The sequence below is a fragment of the Marmota marmota genome, unplaced genomic scaffold (assembly GCF_001458135.2).
Source record: "Marmota marmota marmota unplaced genomic scaffold, marMar, whole genome shotgun sequence".
In the NCBI taxonomy this organism is placed as follows: Eukaryota; Metazoa; Chordata; class Mammalia; order Rodentia; family Sciuridae; genus Marmota; species Marmota marmota.
Genome location: NW_025999998.1, coordinates 12,548,022 through 12,572,913, shown reverse-complemented (window position 1 = coordinate 12,572,913; position 24,892 = coordinate 12,548,022). Strand labels below are relative to the sequence as shown.

The window sequence follows — 24,892 nt, the reverse complement described above, 5'->3', positions numbered from 1 at the left end:
ATGTGTATAAGAGACAGACTCCGCACCCAGCCTTGGTCGGGCCACCCCAGCTGTGTAGACGCTGGCGGTAGGAAAGTCAGATGGCGTATCTTTAATTTCATTCCGTTGTGGGGTCGCAGCGAAGTGGAGGAAACGTGGGGGGAAGCTGCACATTTAGGGATGACTAAGGACTCACTTAGCTGGATGCCTGCTACTTTTCAGGGTTCGCCAAGGTGGTTTTAAATTTGGCCTAGAGTTCCCCTGAGAGGTTTAAAATGACACTGCTTCAGGCAGCAGAGGAGTTTGATCAAGTAGTGGTTGGTGAGTTAATTTCATCACTAGTTAACCTTCTCAGTGAGCGAAATTACAGAGCTGATTTTCCCCCCCCTGTGACTGGGGACGTGCCCTCCACCCCTGAATACCGTGGTTAGTGAGGTGTGGTCCTTGCCCGAGGTCAAGGCTCTGTAGTGAATGTTGGGCGGCTCTGGAGGCTGCCAGGTCGACTCGCTCTCGGGAGAACAAGCAGCAAAGCTGGACAAATGAATGTGACTGCAAAGACATCTGCTGTATAAGCTGGGCTTTTGGAGACTTGTAGGGACCTTGGTTAGCCAGTTCTGTTGGTTCTATTTAACATGCACTGAAAAAGGTGGAAAGCATTTCGACATCCTGACAATCTTTAGAAAGGTTCTTCTCTAACTGCTGTTCTGATAAGGTGGTGGTGGGGGGTTGGTCCTCAACAGCTTTTCCCTCTTGTCCTAAAGACGCCATGTTTAAGAGGTTGTTGGAGTTGCTTGGAAAGGTAGCTTTTTGGTGTAAAGGGTTGATACTTTAAAGAATTGACCCTGGGCCTTTGGGTTTCAAAATGATACTTTGTTGGGATTTTCCGTTTTGCTTTACTTTTGCTTTTGGTTTTTAAAAGAAAGGCTATGTAACTGCCTCTCAATTTGTTTCCTTAGGAAAGTGATTCTTGTGGAGGTGGCTGCTGGCACAGGAATAAGTCTGAATTTCTTCTATGGTTAATGCAAAATTAGGTCCTGTTTAGGGTCAGCATCTAGGTTGCCATAAAACAGCACCTTTTAAAGTTTCTATCTGTAAAGTTGATAAAAGGCATGTGCCTGCATTGGGGGTTGTGACCTTTAGCATGGCTCTGGGGGTGAGGTAGGGGTGTATCCACCAGGGTGTTACTCACCGGCAGCTGTTGGGCGGGCCTGGCCTTGTCAGCCATGTTCCCGGAGTTCAGTTGTTCACATAGACACCCACTGCCACCTTGAGCAAAGACATTTTCTCCTTCAGGGAGCTGTCCAGTTGTGCAGCTGCGAAGGTCCGCAATGCCTCTGTGAGCTAGAGTCTGTCAGACTCAGGAATAGGATTTCCAGGGTTCTGGGCCATTCGGCTCAGTGCTTTTCTTAAGCATTTATAGAAATGGCTGCTTATGTGTGCGTGCATGCGTGCTGCTCTTTAATTCTCCATAAGGCAAGTTGGCTCAGCTGTTTTCAGGAGAACCTTTTACACAGTCCAGAGAGGAAAATGAAGGCAAATGTTCATCCCATTTTAAGTGCTACAGTCTTTTAAACTAGTGATATGGTGAATGCTAGTGTGTCTTATTTATGTGTTTTTTTTTGGGGGGGGAGGGTGGAATCTGATATCCTAGCACATGGTTGGATAAAATCCTCAGCCTCTGTAAATGTTACCAGAAGCAGGACTATTAAGAGACTTGTAGAGGAGGTTTCCTTCATTTGGAAGTTTCAGATAACAGCTTCAAGTTAAATCCACTTCTGGGTGGGGAAAAAAGAGCTTCCTGATTTTCTTTTCTTCTGGTAGTTAAATCCAGAAGGTGGACAGAGATAGCATTTAAAATGTCTGCATTCTGTGAAGGTTTAAGAGCTAGAATCCCAGCCACACCCCCTTGCTCAGTACTGCTCCACACTCCCTTGAGAATCCCTGTGCTGGCTCACTTCCTTATAGAGCCTCCTACAGCTGCTGCTTCCATAGTAGACCAGCAACTTTAGAAGTTGAAGTTTTTCAACAAATTTTCAATCTTTTCGGTGTAGCTCCCTGCACAGTGTCCTGAGAGGAAGGAGAGTTGAGGTTAGCTGAATTGGGTTGTGACTTGTCCTTCTATTTCGTAGTTGTAAGACCCTAAGCAAATTACTTTAACTCGGAGTTTGCAAACTAGAGGTTTGTTGCTGAATTTGCTTGTGGATTTGTTTGGCCTGGCCAATACAGAGTGTATAAAAATTTAATTAGTTACCAATGTCTAAAAATCAGGATTTCAGCACAAATCTAGAAATCTGGCTTCGGTGGAAAATTTTAAAAATCTGGCAAGATGGGACCTGAATTTCTGTCTAGCAACAATCAGTTTGAACTAATCATTTATTTGTGGGCCAGTGCCTCTTATTTTAATTGTTAACATGATCTCTGCTGGCATTTTTTTTTTTTACAACCTCTATTTTGAGCCTCCATTTCTTAATCCACAAGATAGGGATACTATTCTAAACTCACAGGTTCTTGTGCAAAGTTAACATATATAAAGTGCCCAGATGTAGCTAGGGTGTAGCTCAATGGTAGAGCACTTGCCTAGTATGCAGAAGGCCATGGATTTGATCCCCCAATACTGCAAAATTAAACACATAAAGCACTTAAGAGTCCACATCCTTGAATAGTGGTAAATCCTACAGTTTGTGTGTAATATAAAAGGTGTCCTCAAAGTCAGGGAACACAGGATAAACTTTTTTTTCCCTCTCAGTACTGGGAATTGAACCCAGGGATGCTTTTTACCACTGAGCTACATCCCAAGCCATTTTTATTTTTTAATTTTGAGACAGGATTTCAATAAATTGCCAAAGCTGGCCTCAATTCTATGTTCCTCTGCCTCAGCCTCCAGAGTTGCTGGGTTTACAGGTGTGCTCCATCACTCCTGGCATGTGTTAGTTTACATTTTCAAGTAATATGTTCAATTTGATTTCCCTTACCTTCTGGACCAGATATATCTGTTCAGTTGATAAACCTAAAGTTTAAACAATGGATCAGCAAATACACTCTGTCCTGTTCTCAGACTTTTTAGACATGGGTAGCAGACCAAAATGAATCAGACCATACTGCTGTTATTTGAAAATGTAACATTAAGTGTGTCTTAAGTCTCCTGACTTTGTGGATCCAGATCCGCTGCACAGGGCATATATGTATATTTTGGGGTGGGGTGGGGGTGTATCCTTTGGAGAAGGAAACAACTACATCTTATTCCAGATCTGAAGTCATCAGAACAGGCTGATATAGAGTCACACTGGGTTGATATACAATCAACAGAAACCTTAGACCTTGTTTTCATGCCTAAGAGTATTTTATGTTATTCTCTTTGGAGGGTAAGTCAGCTGTCCTCAATAGGTGACAGTAGGTTGAGCTGATGATACTGGTAACTGGAGTCTGAAAAATCCATCCCAAATACCAACCATCGCGGCCCAATTTAGAGGAAAAAAAAAAACGACAGCTTTTGTTAATAAAACAAAAGGAAACTTCTGTAAAATAAGGAATGGTGAGAGCTGCAGCAAACCCGAGGGGCTGCCTGAGCTGCTCCTTATCCTGTTGGACTGTTTTCTTGGGGTATTTAGACTTCCTGGTAGAAGGGATCTGCATAGCCCCCACAGCAGAAGTCGTTCTCCAATAGAAGAAATAGGTTTTTCAGCTCATCTAGGAATGTCCATTACTGGTCCTCCCTAACTCAGGTAAAAAGTTTGCTTACACAGGTGCCAGATTTTTCTGCGCCTCTTGAACTCTTCTTCCAAGCTTTGGAGTCACCTATTTGGTCAAGGGGAGTCTAGGACCATCAGAGGTGTGAGTGGGATCCATTTCCTTTCCCCAAGGGGCAAGGCTTCAGGGACAGGCTCTTGCTCTGACCCCAGGCCCTGACTAAGGGACCTTGGCTGCCCATGAAGCCACACCTGCCTGGTCCTTACCACTTTCTCTTTTCTTCCTGAGTGGAACAGAGACCCTGTACCCTGATCCTTAAAGAGGAATTCTCTCTGCCCTATTCTTTCCAGAAGACTACCCAGACTGATTGGTAGAGTGGCATTTCATAACAACTAAGCCTAAGGGGGGCTTGCACAGGTAAATGTTTCTCTACCCTTTTCCCATTCTCTCTCCCCTAATGAGACTAGACTTTTTAATAAACGATTGCCCACACCTCTGCCATGATATTTTAATACCACAGTCACATTATAGAGCTGTTTATGGACTGTGACCTTTTAGAAAGCCACAAACTATTGTGAAAACTTAAGTTGTTTTTTTTTTTAAACCCTCCAAAGCACTAATTTTTGCCCCCTTGGGGACAATGTCACATACCCCCCCGCCCCAACACTCCCCAACAGAATGAAAACACACTTGTAAGTATCCTGTTAGGGAGAAATAACGATCTGCATTGGAGAATGGAGCTAAGGGGTGTATGTAGATGGCCTCTGCAGACAGAAGGTTTCTAAGCATGCAGGGTTCCTATGGGTTTGCTTCTGTGTTGGACCAAAGGTGAAGACTCCCATGAATCCAGAGAAGGATGGCCCCACAGCTCTCCAGCCCACAGCCAAAGTCACCCCATAAGGATGGGGAGGGTAGGCATTGCTCTTATTCCTAGTAGTGAAAGGGGTAAAGGACCAGTTGCAATCCTTCCCTCATTTCTCACTTGTCCCCCATCATCCTCCATCTATCTGCCCTCGCAATGACAAGGTGGAGATGGCTCAGAGGAAGTCACTCTAAGGTTGGCAGGATTACTGTTTCACAACAGAAAACACAAGTGGAGTAAAATTACAGAGTACACACATCATTTCTGTGATTTTCCTCTCAAATCTTCTGTGGGTGGTGAGAAGAGATGGGAGGAGTGTAAGTGGGGCCCTGGGAGGGAGAGGGAGGTGTTAACAGTAAACAGTGCTGTTTTGATGGTCAACACCCCATTCCCTTCAGACATAAAGATGTGACTTGGGGGAAATGAATTCTGGATTCTGAACATAAGGATCAGATTTATATTCCTGTCTCAACTGTTGACGTTTATCCCAAGAACTAGTCATTCTGCAAATGTCTGTGGGAAATTCCCAGATTGAATTTCCCAGGGAGAAACATCATGTGACATATTGGGAAAGTGGCTGACAATGGTCTTCCCTAATAAGTTCATTGAGAAGAGAAGTGGGCGGATGATTCCCAGTACTCACTTTCAGGAGCCCCTAAAAAAGCACGCTATGATCTAATTGGAAGCCTATCAGTTTGATTATTCAGTGCCTTATGATCCTTAGCATTCTTGATTTTTGTTTTTAAAAAATGGCTTTGTTGAGTTCCTTAGTCTTGACTTCTAAATCTGATACTCACTTCCCCCCTTCTCTCCCTCTGGCTGTTCTAAGCCTTGGGGAATCGCTTGCAGTCTGCAAAGCCTTCCCTGTTAACAACCTCCCCCACATCCGACCCACCCACCTTTTCCTAATGTTTCTCCAGCAAGCCCAGCGCCCACTGAACTGCGTAAATTAGTGCCTAGTAATTGGTACAAAGGCACTTTCTGTTTCTATGCAACACACACAAAAAGGAGGGGCGAAAGGAAGAAGGAGGAGAAGAAGAAAAAGAAGGAGAAAAAAACCCCCAGATAGTTAAAAAGGGAAAGAAGTAAAATCCTCTGTCAGTGGTCTTGGAGGAATCCTGGCTTTCCCTCCATCCCACTTTTTGTTGGAAGTTAGTCATAGGCCTAGGCCCGGCCCAGAGCACTGGGTGGCAACAGTTGTTAGTACTGAAAGAATAGAACTCAAAAGGTTGGAAGTGACCTTGAGAGGTCATCTCATCCATCATTTTGTCTGTTAAAAAAAAAAGCATGTGCCACCATCTCAGAGACATGGGGATTGTTCTGTTTAAATATTTTGGGGGACTTGGAAGGCTTTGGAAGTACTCTGTGAGGGCTCAAAAGCATCTCTCTGCCTTAACTAGCACGTGACTCTGGACCTATTGGTAATTTTCCAGAGCCACCTTTTTTGGGCACCATAAGGTTACCAGGTACCCAGAAGGGTTTTTCAGCAGAAAATGCTAAAACCTCTACTTCAAGCTTAGTTCTGTGGATGTTTAGAGCTTTCTTCATTTTGAATTCCTTCTCGGGCTCTCCTGAGGATTTCAATCTGTGGTTAACATTTTTTTTTTTTTTTAAACCTGGGTTTAAAGAGCTGATTCAAGGAATTAACCAAGTAAAAGGGCAGAGGTGGAGTCAGCCAGTGGCCTCTGCCCTTCTATTGTAGAGCTGCTGTCCCGGAACAGCCCAAGGCATAGCAGTGGGAAGGGTCTACCCCCTTCCTGGAATCCTGAAACTTTAATACCTTTGTGGTGCTTTAAGGCCAAAAGTAAACATTTGTCTTGTTGGGGCATCAAGCAGTCCCCTTAGCAAATACAGGACTACTGTTAATATTCATTAGAACGAGATCCCCCATGAAGGGAGTGAGAGAATCCTTTTTTTTTTTTTTTTGTAGGGTCTCCATTTCCATTTGTCCTTAATGCCTGTGTTTATGGGCTTCCCTTTTATCTCAGTTTATCATGAGCTACACTAGGTTGTGGAATCCTGAGATAAGAACTGAGAATCCAGACCTGAAATGTGATGGTTCCAGAGCTGCAAGAACCAGTTAGTTGACCATCTAACGCCAGGGCTGATAGATCTTCGAATTTTCATTTATGTATGTATTTGTACCCTGGATTGAACCCAGGGACATTTAATCACTGAGCCACATCCCCAGCACTTTTATTTTTTATTTTGAGATAAATTCGTGCTAAGTTGCTTAGGGCCTTGCTAAATTGCTGAGACTGGCTTTGAACTTGGGATCCTCCTGCCTCGGCCTCCAGAGCCACTGGGATTACGGGCATGGGCCACCATACCCAGCCTATTTATTTATTTTTTGCAGTACAAGGGATCAAACCCAAGTCCTAGCACATGGTAGGCCAGTGCTGCACCACTGAGCTATACTCTAGCCCCTGAATTTAATTTTTTAGTAAAATGAGGATGTTCACAAATTTGAAAAGAAGAATTAGAATTCATCCCTGACTGACCAGATTGAGTCTTTTGAAAAAGTAAGGACATTTTTCAATAATTTAAAATTAAAAGACCAGATCTTAAACCATACAAAAAATAATGACAAGGGCCTGGGATTGTGGCTCAGTGGTAGAGCGCCCGCCTAGCACACACACGGGCCCTGGGTTCGATCCTCAGTACCACATAAAAATAAATGAATGGAATAAAGGTATTGTGTCCAACTACAACTAAAAAAATAATAAATATTAGAAAAAAAATGACAAGGTTTTGAAATTCAGGTAGTGGTGTTTTGTTAAGTTTGAACTTCTTTCTGGAGCTAAGCCTTCATCCTGGTAGAAGAAAAAGAAAAAAAAAAAAGAGTAAGCAAAAAAGAATTAACAGCATTATCTTCAGATAATAGTGTGATCTTCAGAGCCAGTTACTTGATCCTAACTCAAGACTGTCCATTTAGCTCAGAGAAATGAATCATGTTTACAGGAACATTTATTACCCTATGTGCTAATAAAGCACTAGTCTGTGCAAAGATGAACTGTTTATATAGCGGTTTCCATTCAGATCCAGAAGTCTATTCAGTATGCACAATGCTACGCAAAAACATCCTAAGAAACCCTAAGAGAGAAAAAGAGCTCAAAAATAACAAAAACCAAAACAAAACCAAACAAAAAAAGCACACATAAAATGCCAGGACTTCCATAATTCTACTGTAGCTTTATATCATTATCAATTTTTTGGGCACTGGCAATTGAACTCAGGGATACTGAGCTACCAAGCCACATCCCCAGCCCTATTTTGTATTTAGAGACAGGGTCTCCTTTCGTTGCTTAGTGCCTCACTTTTTTGCCGAGGCTGCCTTTGAACTTAGAGATCCTCCTGACTCAGCTGAGCAGCTGGGATTACACTGTGTTGCCCCATTATCATTTTAATGGAAATAAGACAAATGACAACCAAACATCTGGCTTTCCCTATTTCATGTTGCAAACCCTACCCATGACTAGCCACAAAATGCTTCTGGAGGGAGCAGGACCCTACTCATCAGGGCTTCCCAGCAGGATAGAGAATGGGCTGTCTCCCTCACCCAGGCATTTATTCTCAACTCCCAAATTTCAAAACACAACTCAGGAACTCCTGCCCATGGAGGATTCCACTGAGATCTCAGGACAGTTGGACACCTCATTCTCTCTGGGTGAAAGTTTACAAAATCAGGATTCTTGCTCTGATTTGGGGTCCTTTGCCTTTCTTTCTCCTGAGGGTGCTCTATTATTCTTCTGGCAACAGGCCATCCATGTGGCATGCTGTCCTTTGCTCTTGGTGGTCTTCACTGGGTACCGTGAGGCAGCCCTCTTCTAGTGGTGTTCTTCCCAATGAGTTTCTGGGCTTAGGAACACAGTCCTCCCCACTCTAATTTGGGGAAGGGTAGAAATCTTCAAGGCATGCCCTCAGACACATCCCTTTGAGCCGCGCCACGTGTATGTGGGGACTTCCTTAAGGGGGGCTTATGCAAGCTCCAGATACGCTGTGGGGAAGCTAGGCAATAGTGGTACTTTTGGGGACTTCCCATGCCTGTTAAGAGGAGAGTTAAGGGTTCTGGGTACTGTTTAGAAACATCTGTATTTATACAGATGCCCTCTGTTTGCTGGAATGACAACCTAATAAACATAAACTGGGAATATAGTTAAGTCAGAATGCTTTTAATATACATAGCTATCAAACATCCTAGTTTAGCAACAAATAGTGTGCTGTGGAATATGGGTTGTGTCCTCTTCTGATGGCATGGCTATCTGGGAGCTATGAGATGAGAGTCACAGAACAGACATCAAGATATAGGTCTTGCTGGGTTGAGTCAAGAATCCCCTGTCTGCCATCTTTCATTTGAGACCCACCAGAACTGCACGAACTTTCTCATAAATCCGTTGAGGTTCAGGTCATGCCAGAAATATGCAGATAGGCTTGCTTCCTAGACACCAAAGAGCTGGAACAGGAAGTACAGTACAGGGACAGACACACACCCACTTCCCATTTCAGAACCTACAGCGGGGCATCACCTGCTTTCCATAGAGGAACACTGGAACCAGGAAGTAAAATCTCACTTCCAAGCTCTATAGTAATTTGACTGAATCAACAAATGAAACAAAAGGAATGCAAACCACAAGGATTCAGTGAAGGGTCAGGAGCGAATGGTAGTAGGATGGGATGGCAATGGGGTGGGATTATTCTTTCAAAGTCTATCCAGTATTTGTATTCATCTAGAACATCTACAGTTACAGCAATATTTCTGACAAAAGAAGCTTTTTTGGGGCAAGGAGGGTAATCAGGGATTAAACCCAGGGGTACTTAATTAACCACTGAGCCACATCCCCAGCGCCCCACCTCCCTTTTTGTATTTATTTATAGAGTCAGGGTCTCGCTAAATTGCAAGGCTGGCTTTGAACTCAAGCTCCTCCTGCCCCAGCCTCCTGAGCTGCTGGGCTTATTGATTTTTGAGTTCAGTGTTAACCATTGAAATTATTTCTGCAATAAAGGTGTGGCCTGTACACCTCTTCTATCATGTGTTAGAGGTTCTACCCACTAAGGTATTGGAGCATGCAGTAAAAGCAATCATTCTCCTTTTGTACCTGCCATTCTTTCTTGCCTCCCAGGGGGGAGGGAGGCCAGGTGGTACATCAGTGGGGTGGTTGAGTGCTGGGTCCAAGTCTGGGTGGGATGTGTGCACCAGCCTGGTTCTTGAGGAATGCTTTCCTGGACTCTGATCTTTACAGTCTTTCTCTTCACAGTCTTTCTCCTCACACATCTTCCTAGCCAGGGTGGTTCTTTGTTGGGCAATTCCTGCCATGACTGTTGGTGTGATTCCACCTCTGAAGCTTCCTGTCTGTTCTTGTGAGGGCCATTTCCTTCACACACATGGAAAGAGGAGGAGAAGAGGGGAGTGTGGGAGGAGTGAGAAAGCAGATGTATGTACAGAAAGTTTTTAACTTTCTAACAATTTGTTTGAGAAGGAAACAGATTGACTCTTCCTTTCTTGGGTTTTGGACACCTGGAGTGTCCCAATAATTTCTCAATGTAAAGTAAATCATACCCTCACCCCTACCCCCACCCCCACAGAATATATTCTTTTATTTATTTATTATTATTATTATATTATTTTTTTTTTCAGTACTAGGGATTGCACCCAAGGGCACTCAACCCCTGAACTTCATCCGCAGCCCCTTTTCATTTTGTCCTGAGAGAGGGTATGTCTAAATTATCTGGGCTTGCTTCTCAAACTTGGGATCCTCCTGCCTCAGCCTTCTGAGTTGCTGGAATTACAGACATATACCACCACTCCCAATGATACTTTATAAAAACATTAAAATAAATTTTTTATAAAAGAAAACTTTTCCTTATAATCAAAAAAATCTGTACTCACTGTTTTAAAAATCAGGAATATAGGGGAAGATAACAGAAAGTAGAAGTTGTTCTTTATTTCCTTCACACATAAATAACCACCATTCGTGTTTTGTGTCTCTTCTCCCAGGATTTTTTTCTTTCTATAGATACTCATACATGCATGCAGTAGATGACACACTTTTTTTTTTTTTGGTACTGGGGATTGAACCCAGAGGTGCTTTACCATTGAGCTACATTGCCCTCCCTTTTTTATTTTTTATTTTGAGACAGGGTCTTGCTAAGTTGCTTAGGGCCTTGTTAAATTGCTGAGGCTGGCTTTGAACTTGCAATCCTCTTGCCTTCAGCCTCCCGAGTCACTGGAATTACACGTGTGCTCCACCACACTCAGCTGACCTTCTCGCTTAGCAGTGAATAGCTAACATATTTCCATTTCATTATATATCAGTCTGGTATTTAATTTCTATTTTTTTAACAAGGCCATACTATTCTACTGTATATTCTCCAATGATGTATTAAAATAGCTCTTTTCTGTTGGACAATTGTTCCCAACTTATAGTTTTTTTTTAAAATTAATTAATTTATTTTAATTAGGTGTATATGACAGCAGAATGAATTTTGATTCATTGTACATAATTGCAGCACAACTTTACATTTCTATGGTTGTACATGATGTAGCGTCACACCATATATGTAGTCTCATATTTACCTAAGGTAATGATGTCCGTCTCATTCCACCATCTTTCCTTTTCCCATGTACCCAACTTATATTTGTATCCTACTGGTATCCCTCTATATTTTCATGTCCCTCTCTAATTATTACCAAAAATAATTCCCCCAAAATATTGCCAGATGGCTCTGGATCAATCATGAGTCTTGCCAGTGTGGTACTGGGCCTATTTCCTCAAGCCTCCCCCAATGGTAGGTAAGAACAGACTTTTTGACATTTTCATCAGCCTCACATATATTTCGTTGGTGTCTTAATTGGCATGTTTTGATTATGTATGAGATTTAATATAGCTTTATATATTTATTTCTTGGTCATTAGTATTTCTTATCTTATAAATTGCTTATTTGCATTCTTACCCACTTTTATAAAATTGGACTACTCATTTTGATTTGTAAGTGTTCTTTTTTTTGCATAGATATATGCAAATATACATATATTGTGCCACATAGAAGTTTAGCATTTTTATGTATTCAAAACTGTCCTTCTAATAGAATTTTAGTTTTATGTTTAGAAAGTCTCTCTTCATTCCAGGATTCTTTAAATGTTTACCTATATTTTTTTTACCTTTATGGTTTTATTTTATTTTATTATTATTATTTTTTGCATTTACATGAATATAAACCACTTGGAATTCATTTAAGTGAGAAGCATAAGGTAAGGATCCTGATTTAGTTTCTGTTTAACCTTATGTCTCCATCATTTACGGAATTAAACATTTTTTTGCTTCACTGATTTGAAATACTCCATTTACCATATGCTAAATCCCTATAGATTCTTAGGTTTATTTTCAGGCTCTGCTCTGTTCTACCAATTTGTCTTTTCCTATGCTGGTTTCTCACTATCTTAATTATTACAACTTTAATAATACATTTTAATAACTACTATTGCAAGTGCTCACTTATTATTTATTCTTTTAAGAATTTTCTTGGCAAGTTAGGTATGTTTATTCTTCCAAATAAGCTTCAGAAATAATTTTGTCAAATTCAAGAAAAAGAAATTCTTACGGTGTGTGGTTAATTTCATAGATGAATTTGTACAGAATTGCTGTATTCACACCATTGAGTCTAACATGGGAAACATTCCATTTATTCATTTTCTTTCACATCAAGATTTTATGGCTTTCTTCTTGATGGTCCTGAACTTTTATTGTTAGGCTTATTCAGAGTACTAATGCTTAGCAGGTTTTTTTTTTAACTGGGGGATTGAACCCAGAGGCACTTTAACTGCTGAGCTACATCCCCAGCCCTTTTTATTTTTTATTTTGAGACAAGGTCTCTTAAGTGGCCCAGGAACTTGGAATCCTCCTGCCTCATCTTCCTGAGTGGTAGGGCACTTACCACCACGCCCAGCTGTGCTTAATTTGTATGCAATTCTTCAGGAATTTGTCTTGTATTTTCCAAATAAGGAAATTATAACAACTGCAAATAATTCTTACTTAATAAACTTCCTTCTTCCCACCATTTACTTCTTATCTTGCTATCTAATTTCACTCACTAGCATTTCCTAACAACATTTGATTATAATGACAGGAGTATGTGCACCTTCATTCTTTGGGCTTGATTTAGTAAGAATGCTAACTTTATTTCACTATTGACCTTGCTACAGGAAGGGTTCAGATCTGCATTTTTTTAATCCTGTTAAGGAATTATTCTTCAGTTTTCTAAGATTTTTTATTAGGGACAAACATTGAATGTTTGGGAATTATATCAACATGATTTTCTAATGTCAAATTATCCTTTTACCATGGAATCCTAGTTGCTTTTTTGCTGTCAAACAAACAAACAAAAAAAAAAAAACCCCACCATTTAGGGCTGGGGTTGTAGCTCAGTGGTAGAGTGCTTGTCTTGCATGCATGGGGCACTGGGTTCCATCCTCAGTACCACATAGATAATAAAATAAAGGTATTGTGCCTATCTACTACTTAACAAAAAGTCTTAAAAAAACAACAACAACATCAACACTATTTAGGGCCAGGGGTGGTGTGTAGCTCAATAATAGAGGGCAAGAAGCCCTGTGTTCAGTCCCCAGCACCACACACACACACACACACACACACACACAAACAACAACAAACACCACAACAACTTTTTCCTCAAGATTTTGCCCATCTGTAGGAAGTTATGGTTCTTTATTGATATTCTGAGAGTTGTATTCTGAACAGGAGACCTAATTCCCTTAGTTGTTTTTTTTTTTTTTTTTAACCAGATTGGTTTACTTTTGCTAGGAACAATGAGAGATTTTTTGTTTTTATTTTTTTAAGGTTCTGCCTTGATTACAGTTTTTATCCGCTTCCTGGGACTCTGATAAGGGAAAGTGAGAAGAACCAGGTAGGAAGGAGACACAGTATTGAATGCACAGGCCTCCCTGACCCCAGGCTAGGACCTTAGTGGCAGCTTGGCTGAACTTTGGGGACCCTGCAAAGACTTGGGTGTATCCAGTGAACAAGCCATGCATTTACCAAGCACCCTGTCCTCTTTCTTCTACATGGAGGACTCAACCCCATTTATTTCAGGACTTTCTAAAGAAGAATGAGCTGCACTGGACATTACCAGCTAATTACTGGTAGAGAGGAAACTTTCTCTCAAAGAAATGAACTCTCCTTGTGCTAACTAGGCTTCTCTCCTAACCCTTGGTAGGCCCAGGAGAATTCTGGGGCCCCATCTGTGTCTGCAAAGTCTTTTACACATTTCGTGCAGTGCTCAGTAGCTTTTTTGATTAAGTTTATTTTATACTCTGAGTCTGTCAAGGAGAGGTGCTTAGCTTGTTGGTGAAAGGGGCAGGGACTGGTGTATAAATAATGAGAACTCAGAGAGACTCGTGTTATTAACAGCTCTGCTCCAGTAAGGCAGAGTTTATTGTGTCATTGCCTCTGGGTGTGTTTTCCTGTGAAGGCCAGAAATAAAACACTGGTACAAGTCTTTTTTTTTCTCCTAGGAGGATGGTAACTTTCATTAATACTAAAGAGAGGTTTAAAGAATCTCTCTTTGATAATTGTTTGTTATATGATGTGTTTGGTGTGAAGAAGGTTGACCATTTTCCTTTGGACCTTACCATTGAGCCAAAAGAAAGTGAGGGCCTGACTTGGTTTCCCCCCCAGGTTGTGTGATGAACGGCAAGTTACAATCCTGAAGACCTCTCTTTTCCTCCTCTTGGGTCCCATTCAGCTTTCAGTCCTCTCTACATATGATTTCCTCATGCCTATATGTTCTTTGGTGCAGACCATGTATCTTTTTTTGTGTGTGTAATGATGGGGATTGAACCCAAGGCCTCACACATGCTCTGCCTTGAGCCACATCCCCATCCCCAAACCACATATCATTCTTGGTGATACTTTACTGTGTGTCTAACATTTACTAATGTGCTAGAATGTATCCCATAGTGAGTTATATGCAACCCTCCACTGGGATAAAGGATTGGAAATTGTAGGTCTTCAAGCAGAGTCCAGTCTGCATACACACTGCTGGCTGGTGCCATGTTTTATAAAGAGTTGAATTTGCACACCTCTTAGTGGGGAAAGCACTCTTCAGGAGACCATGGATTTCATTGCAACCTGTGATTGAACGCAATTGGTGCTGGACTCATTTTATTATGTGCCTTGATCCTGAAGATATTTGAATTTACAAACTCTACTACTATATAAATGTCATGGTTCAGATCTGGATTGTCCCTTAAAAACTCATGTGTGGAAGACTTGGTCACCAACATGGCAATATTCAGAGTTGGGGATTTTGATAAGTGACTGGAGCATGAGGGCTCTGACCTCATCAGTGGATTAATCCATTGATAGCTAAATGGACTACTGAGAGGTGGTAGAAACTGTAGGCTGGGAGGGCATGAAGGAGGAAGTAGGTCATTGGGGCATGCCCTGAGGGACTATATCCTGTCCCTGGCATAGTATATGTTTCTCTCTCTCTCTCTCTCTCAGCTGCCATGAGTTGATCAACTTTCCTATGCCATGATGTTTCCTGCCTCAGAACCAGCCAACCATGGTCTGAAAACATGAGCCAAAATAAACCTTCCCTCCATTAAATTGTTTATGTCAGATATTTTGGTCACAGTGATGAAAAGCTGACTAACACATCAGGTAGAGTTCCAAATCTTCTGATCGAGATCAGTGACCAGCCAGCTTTCTGAGACGGGTCAGATAGTAAATATTTTCAGCTCTTCAGGCCATACAGTTTCTGTCACAACTGCTCAACACTGCTGTGGTTGAGAGAACAGCCACAGATAATAGTTGAACTAGTTGTGTGTGAGCTTTTTTTCAGTAAAACTTTATGTAAGGGCATGAAATTTTAATTTAATATAACTTTCTCCTGCCATAAAATATTCTTCTTTTGGGCTGGGATTGTGGCTCAGTGGTAGAGCACTCACCTAGCATGGGTGAGGCGCTGGGTTTGATCCTCAGTGCCACATAAAGTTAAATAAATAAAGGTATCGTGTTCATCTACAACCAAAAAATATTTTTTAAAAAAATTGATTCTTTTTTTTTTTTTGGTACTAGGGATTGAACTCAAAGGCACTTCACCACTGGGCCACATCCCCAGCCCTATTTTGTATTTTATTTAGAGAAGGGGTCTCACTGAGTTGCTTAGTGCCTCACCATTGCTGAGGCTGGCTTTGAACTCATGATCCTCCGCCTCAGCCTCCTGAGCTGCTGGGATTATAGGTGTGTGCCACCGCTTCGGCTCTTCTTTTGATTTTTTCCAACCATTTGGTCTCAGCTCATGGCAGGCCACATTTGGCCAGTGAGTTGAATTTGCTAACCCCCAGTTTTGATCACTGACCAAAGACTCCTAGTACTTTTCCAAAGGGTTCCAAAAGAACTAAAGTGATCTGAGGATTTTTGCACTAGCAACTCACTTCCAAGCAGATCTTTGTTACATGCTTAGAAACTGTTTAAGTTATACAAGTTCTGTAATGCTAACACAGGCTGCTGTGGGATCTTGATTTCCACGAGACTCTTTGGGTGTCCCTCTCTTCTCTCTGGAACACTTCAGAGACGGGGATGCTAGGTCAATGACAGCATCTACATTAGAAGATACAAATGTGGCTCAGTGGTTGAGCACTTGCGGAGCATGCGTGAGGCCACTCGGTTCAATCCCGCACCACATAATAAATAAATAAATAAATAAATAAATAAATAAATGGCATTGTGTCTATCTACAGCTATAAAAAAGTGAATCCGTTGGAATGGGCCTAATTACACTTAAATACTATGTCAGTTGTCAGCGTAAGAACTTACGTATGGGTACAGGTCCCCTTTACCCACAGTGGATTCATGACAATTTCCACCTCGTGTCATTTCTATGAAACTTTCTTCCTAACACAAGAGCACCTTGTTTCTTTTCAATTCCAGCCCACAACCTAGTAGCTTCTTGGTCCATTCTCCTCAAGGTGGATAGATTCCCTCAAGTAAATAACCCCTTCCTCTCATGACTCAGTAGAAAGACACAAGAACATGTGCCAATGAGTAAGCCAAGCCACATGACCACGCCTCCAAGAAACCCACCCCTGTCCGGCTTTATCTAGAGAGCAGTGAGAATATACTGAGTTTTGCTTCCTGTCCTTTCTCTCAGGCTTTGTTTTGTTTTGTTGTCTCTGTTCTTTTGCAACTTATTACTCTATGAATTCTGCCTCCTTTTTAAATTTTTTTAACTTTAGATGTTGATGGACCTTTATTTTTATTCATTTATTTATATGTGGTGCTGAGTATGGAACCCAGTGCCTCACACATGCTAGGCAAGCGCCCTGCCACTGAGCCCCAGCCCCAGCCCCTCTGTCTACTTTTTATATATTTAATGTAGCATGTATTAGAAGAACATTTCCCCATAGACACTTCTTTGGGGTCAAAAAGGACTTTGCTGCAATCTAACTCTAGAATAGCCCAGAGGTCTTCTCAAGTAACCTAGTAACTTTCTGAGCAGGTTTTTTGTTTTGTTTTGTTGTGTTGTGTTGTGGTGCTGGGGATTGAACCCTGGGCCTTGTACATGGGAGGTAAGCACTCTACCAACTGTGCTATATCCCCAGCCCGCTGAGCAGATTTTGATCAATGAGTGACCTAGAGGATGTACAGATTAAATCACAAACAAACAGCCCTCTGCATTCATGGATTCTGCATGAGCAAATTCAATAAAATACAAATAAAAAAATATCCAGAAAAGAAACTGAGGATATGGCTCTGTGGTATTATGCAAGAGGCCCTGGGTTTGATCTCTAGTACTGCAAAATAAAACACACTCAGGAAAATAAAGACCTTTTTTTTTCATGTCATTATTCCCCTAAGCAATGCAGTGTACCAATTATTTTAAACAGCAATTTACATTGTATTAGGCATATTAAGTAATGTGGAGATCTTTTAAAATATATAAGATATGCAAGTATATTATGCCAATTAATATAAGGGAATTGAGCATCCTTGGATTTTGGTATCCATGTGGTAGGGAGTTCTGGAACCAATCACTCGTGGATACCAAAAGATGATTACATGTAAGTTTGAGCATTTAGTAAGTGTTGGGCAGAATGAGTAGGACAAAAATCATACATGAGATTGTCTTTGCCTCAAGGTCAACCTTATTGTGTATAACAATCTGCATTTTACTTTTTGCTTAAATGATGGCCAAAGTGGGAAAAAAATGCTTTGAATCAACACAAAAGTAATATTTCCAAAAGTTGCAAAAGTATAGTCTTCCACTCTGTGTCTTTGTTGAATTTTTTGGTGAGGACCTTTTTGTGATTTCTTTTCCGCCCCCTACAGGAGTGTTTTCATGCATCATTACCCGCAGGCTCATCCACTGGGCAGCACCTAGCATCCACTGGTTTGCTGCCGCAGCTCTTCAGCCAAGAGCTCAGTGAGGATTCATACCAGACCCGTATGTAGAGAATCAGCTGTGACCGATGTGTTTTCCCACACTGCTTTTCCCACAAGAACTGGGTTTCTCACACAGAGGTTGTACAGGGTGTCAGATCATTGCTGTGCTCAGAGATTATCACAAAGTTGACAAGTTGGTTGCTGTTGATTTTGTTGTTATCATTATTTGTACATCTCATCAGCATGGGTTAGGAGAAGCTGCTGTGGGGAGATAATTTTTAGGTGACTCAGATGTACCGTGCTGGACAGCTCCCAGCCTCTGCAATTTCTCTCTGGCTTCCAGGAAGGCTGGCATAGGAGTGAGAAAACATTCACTCCTCACACCTACCAAAGGCGTGTCTGGAGGGTTCTGTGGAAACCAGGAGCCTGTGTGTCCTGTGTCTATGAAGCAGTTGCTTTGGCTGTGCTTGGAAAGGTGTGAAGAGTAGGCAGACAGCTCCAAAGCAGGGCGATGACAACCATTTACATGATGAGCAAGTTAGGCTGTCATCTAAAAGAGCTTATTCTGGACGTTTGCCTCTATGTGTCCTTCCTGGATGTGGTCACAGGCATCCGCCCCCCTTGCCTTGATAGGGGCTGGGGTATTCGCTGGTCTGAGCATTTCTTGCAGGCAGGGTTTAGCTCCATTCTAAGTGGGACGTGGAGACACTAATATGACTCCAAGGAAAGCAATCAGAATGAGGAAAGATCTGGAAACAGTGCCCAAGTCTTCATGACCCACAAAGAGACAGGACAGTTGAGTGGCTAGGCTCATGCAGGTGGCTCGACATTGGGGAGAGAGTCAGTTCATGTTTTCCAGTTATGTGCCTGAGCAAGTACTAACTCTAACTCTGTTCTCATCTGGAAAATGAGGCAGCCTTTTGTAATGTCCTGTGAAAATACAGTGTGAAAAATGCACTGGGATCCCTCCTTATCTCTGTCTTCATGCCTGTGATTATTATTATTTTCTAAAAAAATTTTTGGCAGTACTAGGGATTAAACCAGGGGTGCTTTAACACTGAACTATGTGCTTCCAGCCCTCTTTATCTTTTGAGAAAGGGTCTCACTTAGTTGCCTAAGCTGGCGTCGAACTTGCAATCCTCCTGCCTCAGCCTCCTGAGCAGCTGGGATTATAGGTGTGCACCACAGCCCTAGCTCATATGATTATTTTTATAATGCTAGTTATATGGAAGTAATTGGAATTGTTTAGTCCACAGGAGAGAAGATTGGAAAAAGAACATGGAAAAGGTTCTGAAGGGCTATTATGTAGCAGAGGGAGCAAAGTTATTTTTAGTTTGACTAAAATATGGCCTTTGCAGGAAGGCACATTTCACATCAATAAAAGACACTTTGTGAAAGAAATGCTCAAGAACAACCAGGCTATCCTGCCAGGTATTGGGGCTCCTTGTCACAGGAATGACTGATGCTGGGTGTCCATAGCACTAGAGAGTTTGAGGGGAAAGGGCTGCTCCAGGTGGGAGGTTGTTTGGATCAGATGCCTGAGTTCTCTTCCATCTCTATGATGTCAGGAAAATTAGCAAAGGGCTCAGGCTTTGGAGTCCTGAAAAAATGGATGAAACCAGCAACTGCATAGAATAACATCAGAAAAAAATTTTATGAAGGATCCAATGGGTACAAAATACCAAGCTTATTTGCCTAGAGAAGATAATCCTCAGCATTTTACTCATTATATTAGTTTCCTAGGGCAGAATCACAGACTGGTGACTTAAACAAGAGAAATGAAGTATGTCCCACAGTTCTGGAGGCTGGGAGTTCAAGGTGTCAGCTGTGTTGGTTCCTTCTGAGGCCTCTCTTCCTGTAGATGGCATTTTCTCACAGTACATTTCCATGTTTTTTCCTACTCTTAATACGTCTGTGTCCTTATTTATTTTATCTTTTTGGTACTGGGGATTGAACCTATGGGCTCTTAACCACTGAGCCACATCCCCAGCCCTTTTTATTTTTTATTTGGAGACAGGGTCTCACAAGGTTGCTTAGGACCTTACTAGGTTGCTAAAACTGGCTTTGAACTTGCACTCCTCCTGCCTAAGCCTCCCAAGTCGCCAGGCTTATGGGCATGTGCCACTGTGCTCCATCTAATCTCTTCTTTTTAATTTTTTAAAGGGTGGGTGTTACTGGGGATTTAACCCAGCAGCAATTTACCACTGAGCTACATCACGAGCCCTTTTTATTTTTTAAGTTGAAGCAGGGTCCTTGCTAAGTTGCTTAGGGCCTCAATAAATTATTGAAGTTGTCTTTGAACTTGCAATGTCTTGCCTCAGTCACCTGACCACTAGGATCACAGGCGGGCGCCACCATGCTGGCATAATCTTTTCTTATAAGGACATCAGTCATGGATGAAGGACCACCCCAATGATTTCATTTAACCCCAGTTACCTCTTTAAAGACTGTTTTAAGTATCTTCAGGGGATTAGTTCCAGGATCCCCTTTCAGATGCCAAAATCCACAGATGCATGAGTTCATCATAGAAAATGCAAATATTGAATTTGCATATAATCAATGCACTTTATTTGTTTATTTATTTATTTTTGTGCCAGAGATTTAACTGAGGGGCTTTAACCACTGAGCCATGTCCCTAGCCCTTTTAAAATATCTTATTTAGAGCCAGGACCTCGCTGAGTTGCTTAGGACCTTGCTAAGTTGCTGGCTTTGAACTTGAGATCCTCCTGCCTCAGCCTTCCAAGTCACTGGGATTATAGGCCTGTGCCACCACACCTGGCTCAGTGCATGTTAAGTCATCTCTAGATTGCTTATACTACCTAATACAATGTGGATGCTATGTAAATAGTTATTATACTGTGTTGCATAGATAATAATGACAAGAACAAAAAAGAGTATGTGTTCAATACAGAGACAGTTTTTCCTTTCTGAATATTTTCCATCTGTCATTGGTTAATCTGTAGATGTGGAACCCACAGATAAGGAGGTCAATATTCTGAGATATTAGGGTTTTTGTTTTGTTTTTGTACCAGGAGTTGAACCCAGGGACACTTTACTGCTGAGCTACATGTACTCCAGTCCTTTTATTTTTTATTTTGGGACAGGATCTCACAGAGTTGCTTAGGGCCTGGCTAAGTTGCTGAGGCTGGCCTCAAACTTGGAATCATGCTGCCTAAACTTCCCCAGTTGCTGAGATTGCAGGCATAGGCCACCAAAATCAGCATTCTGAAGTATGGAGTTTGGACTTCCACTTAAGCCTTTGGGGGAGGGGAGATACAGCCCAGCCCATAACACTGAGCGTGGACAAGGGACTTAATCTTTGAGTAGTGGGAATTGTCACCCACATGATTTCTAAACAGTGTCCTGTCTCAATTCCCTTCTCCTAGGTGAGCGTCCCTTTCCCTGCACGTGGCCAGACTGCCTTAAAAAGTTCTCCCGCTCAGACGAGCTGACCCGCCACTACCGGACCCACACTGGGGAAAAGCAGTTCCGCTGTCCACTGTGTGAGAAGCGCTTCATGAGGAGTGACCATCTCACAAAGCACGCCCGGCGTCACACTGAGTTCCACCCCAGCATGATCAAGCGATCGAAAAAGGCGCTGGCCAACCCCTTGTGAGGTGCTACCCACGGCAGCCAGGGAGGGATGGACCCCAGAGGACAAGACAACTCCCAGGACACAGACGGACACATGGAAACAAGCCCCAGAAGAGGCTTGCTGACAGCAGGAGGTCACTGCTCTTTGGTCAATATTCTGATTTTTTCTCTCCCTATATTGTTTTTTAAAAGCACATGGTAGCCTCAGATCAAAGTGAACACTTGTCCCCTTGCAGAGACAACTTGGGAACCGTCTCTGACTGCTGGAGGGAGGCATATGCTTTTGTTTTTTTTTCTCCTTTAGTTTTTTTTTTTTCGGGGGGGGGGGAGGGAGGGGGCAAGGCCAAGACTGGGGTAGAATTTTAAAGATTCACACTGGTGTACATATGTCTGACTGGGTGAGTTGACCTGTGGCACTACACAGCAATTCTCTGGGCCCTTGATGCTTGCTGTCTCTCCGAATTGTTTTCTTACCTTTTAATGTAATGACAAGTGTGCTTCAGTTTGTTTAGCAAAACCACTCTCTTGAATCACGTTAACTTTTGAGATTAAAAAAGAAACTCCATAGCACAGCTGTCTTTATGCAAGCAAGAACACATCTACTCCAGCATGATCCGCCATCTAAAGACTCTAAAACAAAAAAGTTCCTTACAGTCAATGGGTAAGCAAAGTCCGAATTTAATAAGACCAACCTTGGGCAGGTCGCACCAAGTACGGAACTTTTCAGCCTTGCTTTGTATGAATTGTACTTTTTGAACATAAGCTGCACTTTTATTTTCTAATGCAGAGGATGAATAAGTTAAACACATGCTTTGAGGATAGAAGCAGACATTCTGTTTGGCACCATGTTATAATCTGCTTATTTTACAGTATACACGTTTCCCTAAGAAATCATGGCAGCGATGTGAGGGCAGAATATACACAACACATGCTGAAGGAGGAGGGTAGCATTTAAAAAGATACAAAAAAAAGAAGAAAAAAAAACAAAGAACCAACAGAATTTTAACTCTATTAACTTGTCCAAATTTTCCTATCCTTTTAGTTAACATCATCTAGCTGTACCATGATGCCACCGAGAGAAAGAACTTTGGACCCTGTTCAGTGTCATTTGAGTGGGTGCTTAACAGTCACTAGGTCTAGAGGGGGGAAAGGTTTGGTGGTCTCCTTCCCATGTTCCTAAAAATCTCCCACTATCAGGTGCAAGAGTTATGTAAAAGGAAAGAGAGCTGAAGTATTAAAAAAAAAAAAATTACCCTATACGTAGTGAGTGTCAAGGGAAAATACCACGCTGGTTTCAGAGGAGTCTCTGCTAAATAGTCCCTTTTGGAGAATGCAGGCAAATGAAATGCGTGTGAATGAAATCACATCACTGTACCTTTACATCAGTAGCCTCACCACTATATATCTTGTATCTAGGTGTCTACAACTGGCCTAAACCACTACATCCATACTATGCCATTTACTGAAAACTTAAGTTTGGCTTTTAATGGCCAGAGAAATAAACTTGAGTTTTCATAGTTAAAAACAACAACAACAAAAAAAATAAAAATAAAAAAAATTAAAAAAAAATAAACCTCAAATGAGGGGAGTCAGCAGTGATCATGGTGGAAATGTTTACATTTTTTTTTTCTTCAGAAATAACACTCTGGCGATTTTATCTGATATTTAAAACGGGGCGCTATGGTGCACTCTAGTTTATCCATGTGCTATCAAATGTGCTGCGTAGACGCAGTGAGTGAGCTTGGTATTTCACCCAGCACATGCTCGTTCCCGGTTTAGATTCAGGGGTGCTCCTGCGGCGGGCACGGGTCACGGCTGACTCCCACTTCCAATACAACAGCCATCACTAGCACGGTGTTTTTCTGTTTAACCAACGTAGCTGTATTAGTGGTTCTATCAAAAGAACTGCTTTTAACATTAGGGACTGGGAGCAGTCCATGGGCTAAAAAGGAAAGTGTTTTCTCACGAGAAAACATGTCAGGAAAAATAAAGAACACTTTCTACCTCTGTTTCAGATTTTTGAAACGCTTATTTTAAACCAAATTTTAATTTCTGTGTCCAAAATAAGTTTTAAGGACATCTGTTCTTCCATACGAAATAGGTCAGGCTGCCTATTTCTTACTGAGCTCATGGGAAGGCTCTGCTTAGGATACCCAGCACGCGCCTTTGAATGAGTGAGGAGTTTGGGGGTTGCCTAGCAACTTGCTAACTTGTAAAAACTCAGCTTTCCCTCGCAGAAAGAAATGAAGGAAAACAAAGTCAAGCCAGTGAAAGACAATCTTTCTAGTTTCAGGAGTAAATCTATATATGGCTTTCATCAAGCATTTCGACGGATATAAATGCAGCAACTTGTTTAAAAAAGATGCACAATTTACTTCCCAAAAAAAAGTTGCTACTTGCCTTTTGAAGTTGTTGACAGACACACATTTGATATTCTCTTATATGTCATAGTAACGTAACGTATAAACTCAAGGCTTTTTATTCTTTGTGATAAATCCTGTTTTACGATGTCACAAAACAGGAACCAGCATTCTAATTAGATTTACTATATCAAGATGTGGTTCAAATAGGACTACTAGAGTTCGTTGAACACTAAAACTATGAAACAATTACTTTTTATATTAAAAAGACCATGGATTTAACTTATGAAAATCCAAATGCAGGATAGTAATTTTTGTTTACTTTTTTAACCAAACTGAATTTTTGAAAGACTATCGCAGGTGTTAAAAAGAAAGAAAAAGCTGTTTTATCTAACACTGTAAGTAGTTGTCATATTCTGGAAAATTTAATAGTTTTAGAGTTAAGATATCTCCTCTCCTTGGTTAGGGAAGAAGAAAGCCCTTCACCATTGTGGAATGATGCCCTGGCTTTAAGCTCCATATCATGCTTCTTTTGAGAATTATATTTGGTAGTTATAATTACAGAAACAAATTAGCTTCGTCAGTTTGCAGATAGATTTAGCACAGTACTCATCACTTTGAGTAGATAGAGATGTTCTTTCACAACGGATGAATGGTCTGTAACACTGTAAAATACTGATCTCTACAACTGTTTAATCAGTTTTATTTTTGTACAGTATTAGTGACCTAAGTTATTTTGCTGTCCCGTTTTTGTAAATCAAATGAAATTATAAAAGAGGATTCTGACAGTAGGTATTTTGTACATATGTATATATGTTGTCCAAATAAAAGTAATAAATGAAAATGATTGAACTGTCCCTGCCATTATGTGTTATAAAACAGACGCATTTCACCATAATGGAAGTCACTTCGTTAACCACACAGGATTTTTTCATGAATATAAGGTGATGCTACTCTGTCACTTTTGACACATGCTGTATTTGTGTAGACTTGTGTGTATTTACTTT

At 41.4% G+C, this 24,892-nt stretch overlaps 1 protein-coding gene across 2 annotated transcripts in view; it reads left to right on the top strand.

Moving 5' to 3' along the window:
- The window catches only part of Klf9 (Kruppel like factor 9), a 26,444-nt gene extending 1,715 nt beyond the window's left edge, over window positions 1-24,729 (top strand). The window contains exons 2-3 of one of the 2 annotated variants that reach the window (XM_015492916.2): window positions 17,878-17,992; window positions 21,318-21,513. In XM_015492916.2, coding sequence (XP_015348402.1) covers window positions 17,878-17,975 — 98 coding nt within the window. In that variant the 3' untranslated portion in view covers window positions 17,976-17,992; window positions 21,318-21,513. Of the gene's footprint in view, window positions 1-17,877; window positions 17,993-21,317 lie in introns of both variants that reach the window. The other variant, XM_015492915.2, reaches the window with a different exon arrangement.
- Window positions 24,730-24,892: the final 163 nt, after the last annotated feature.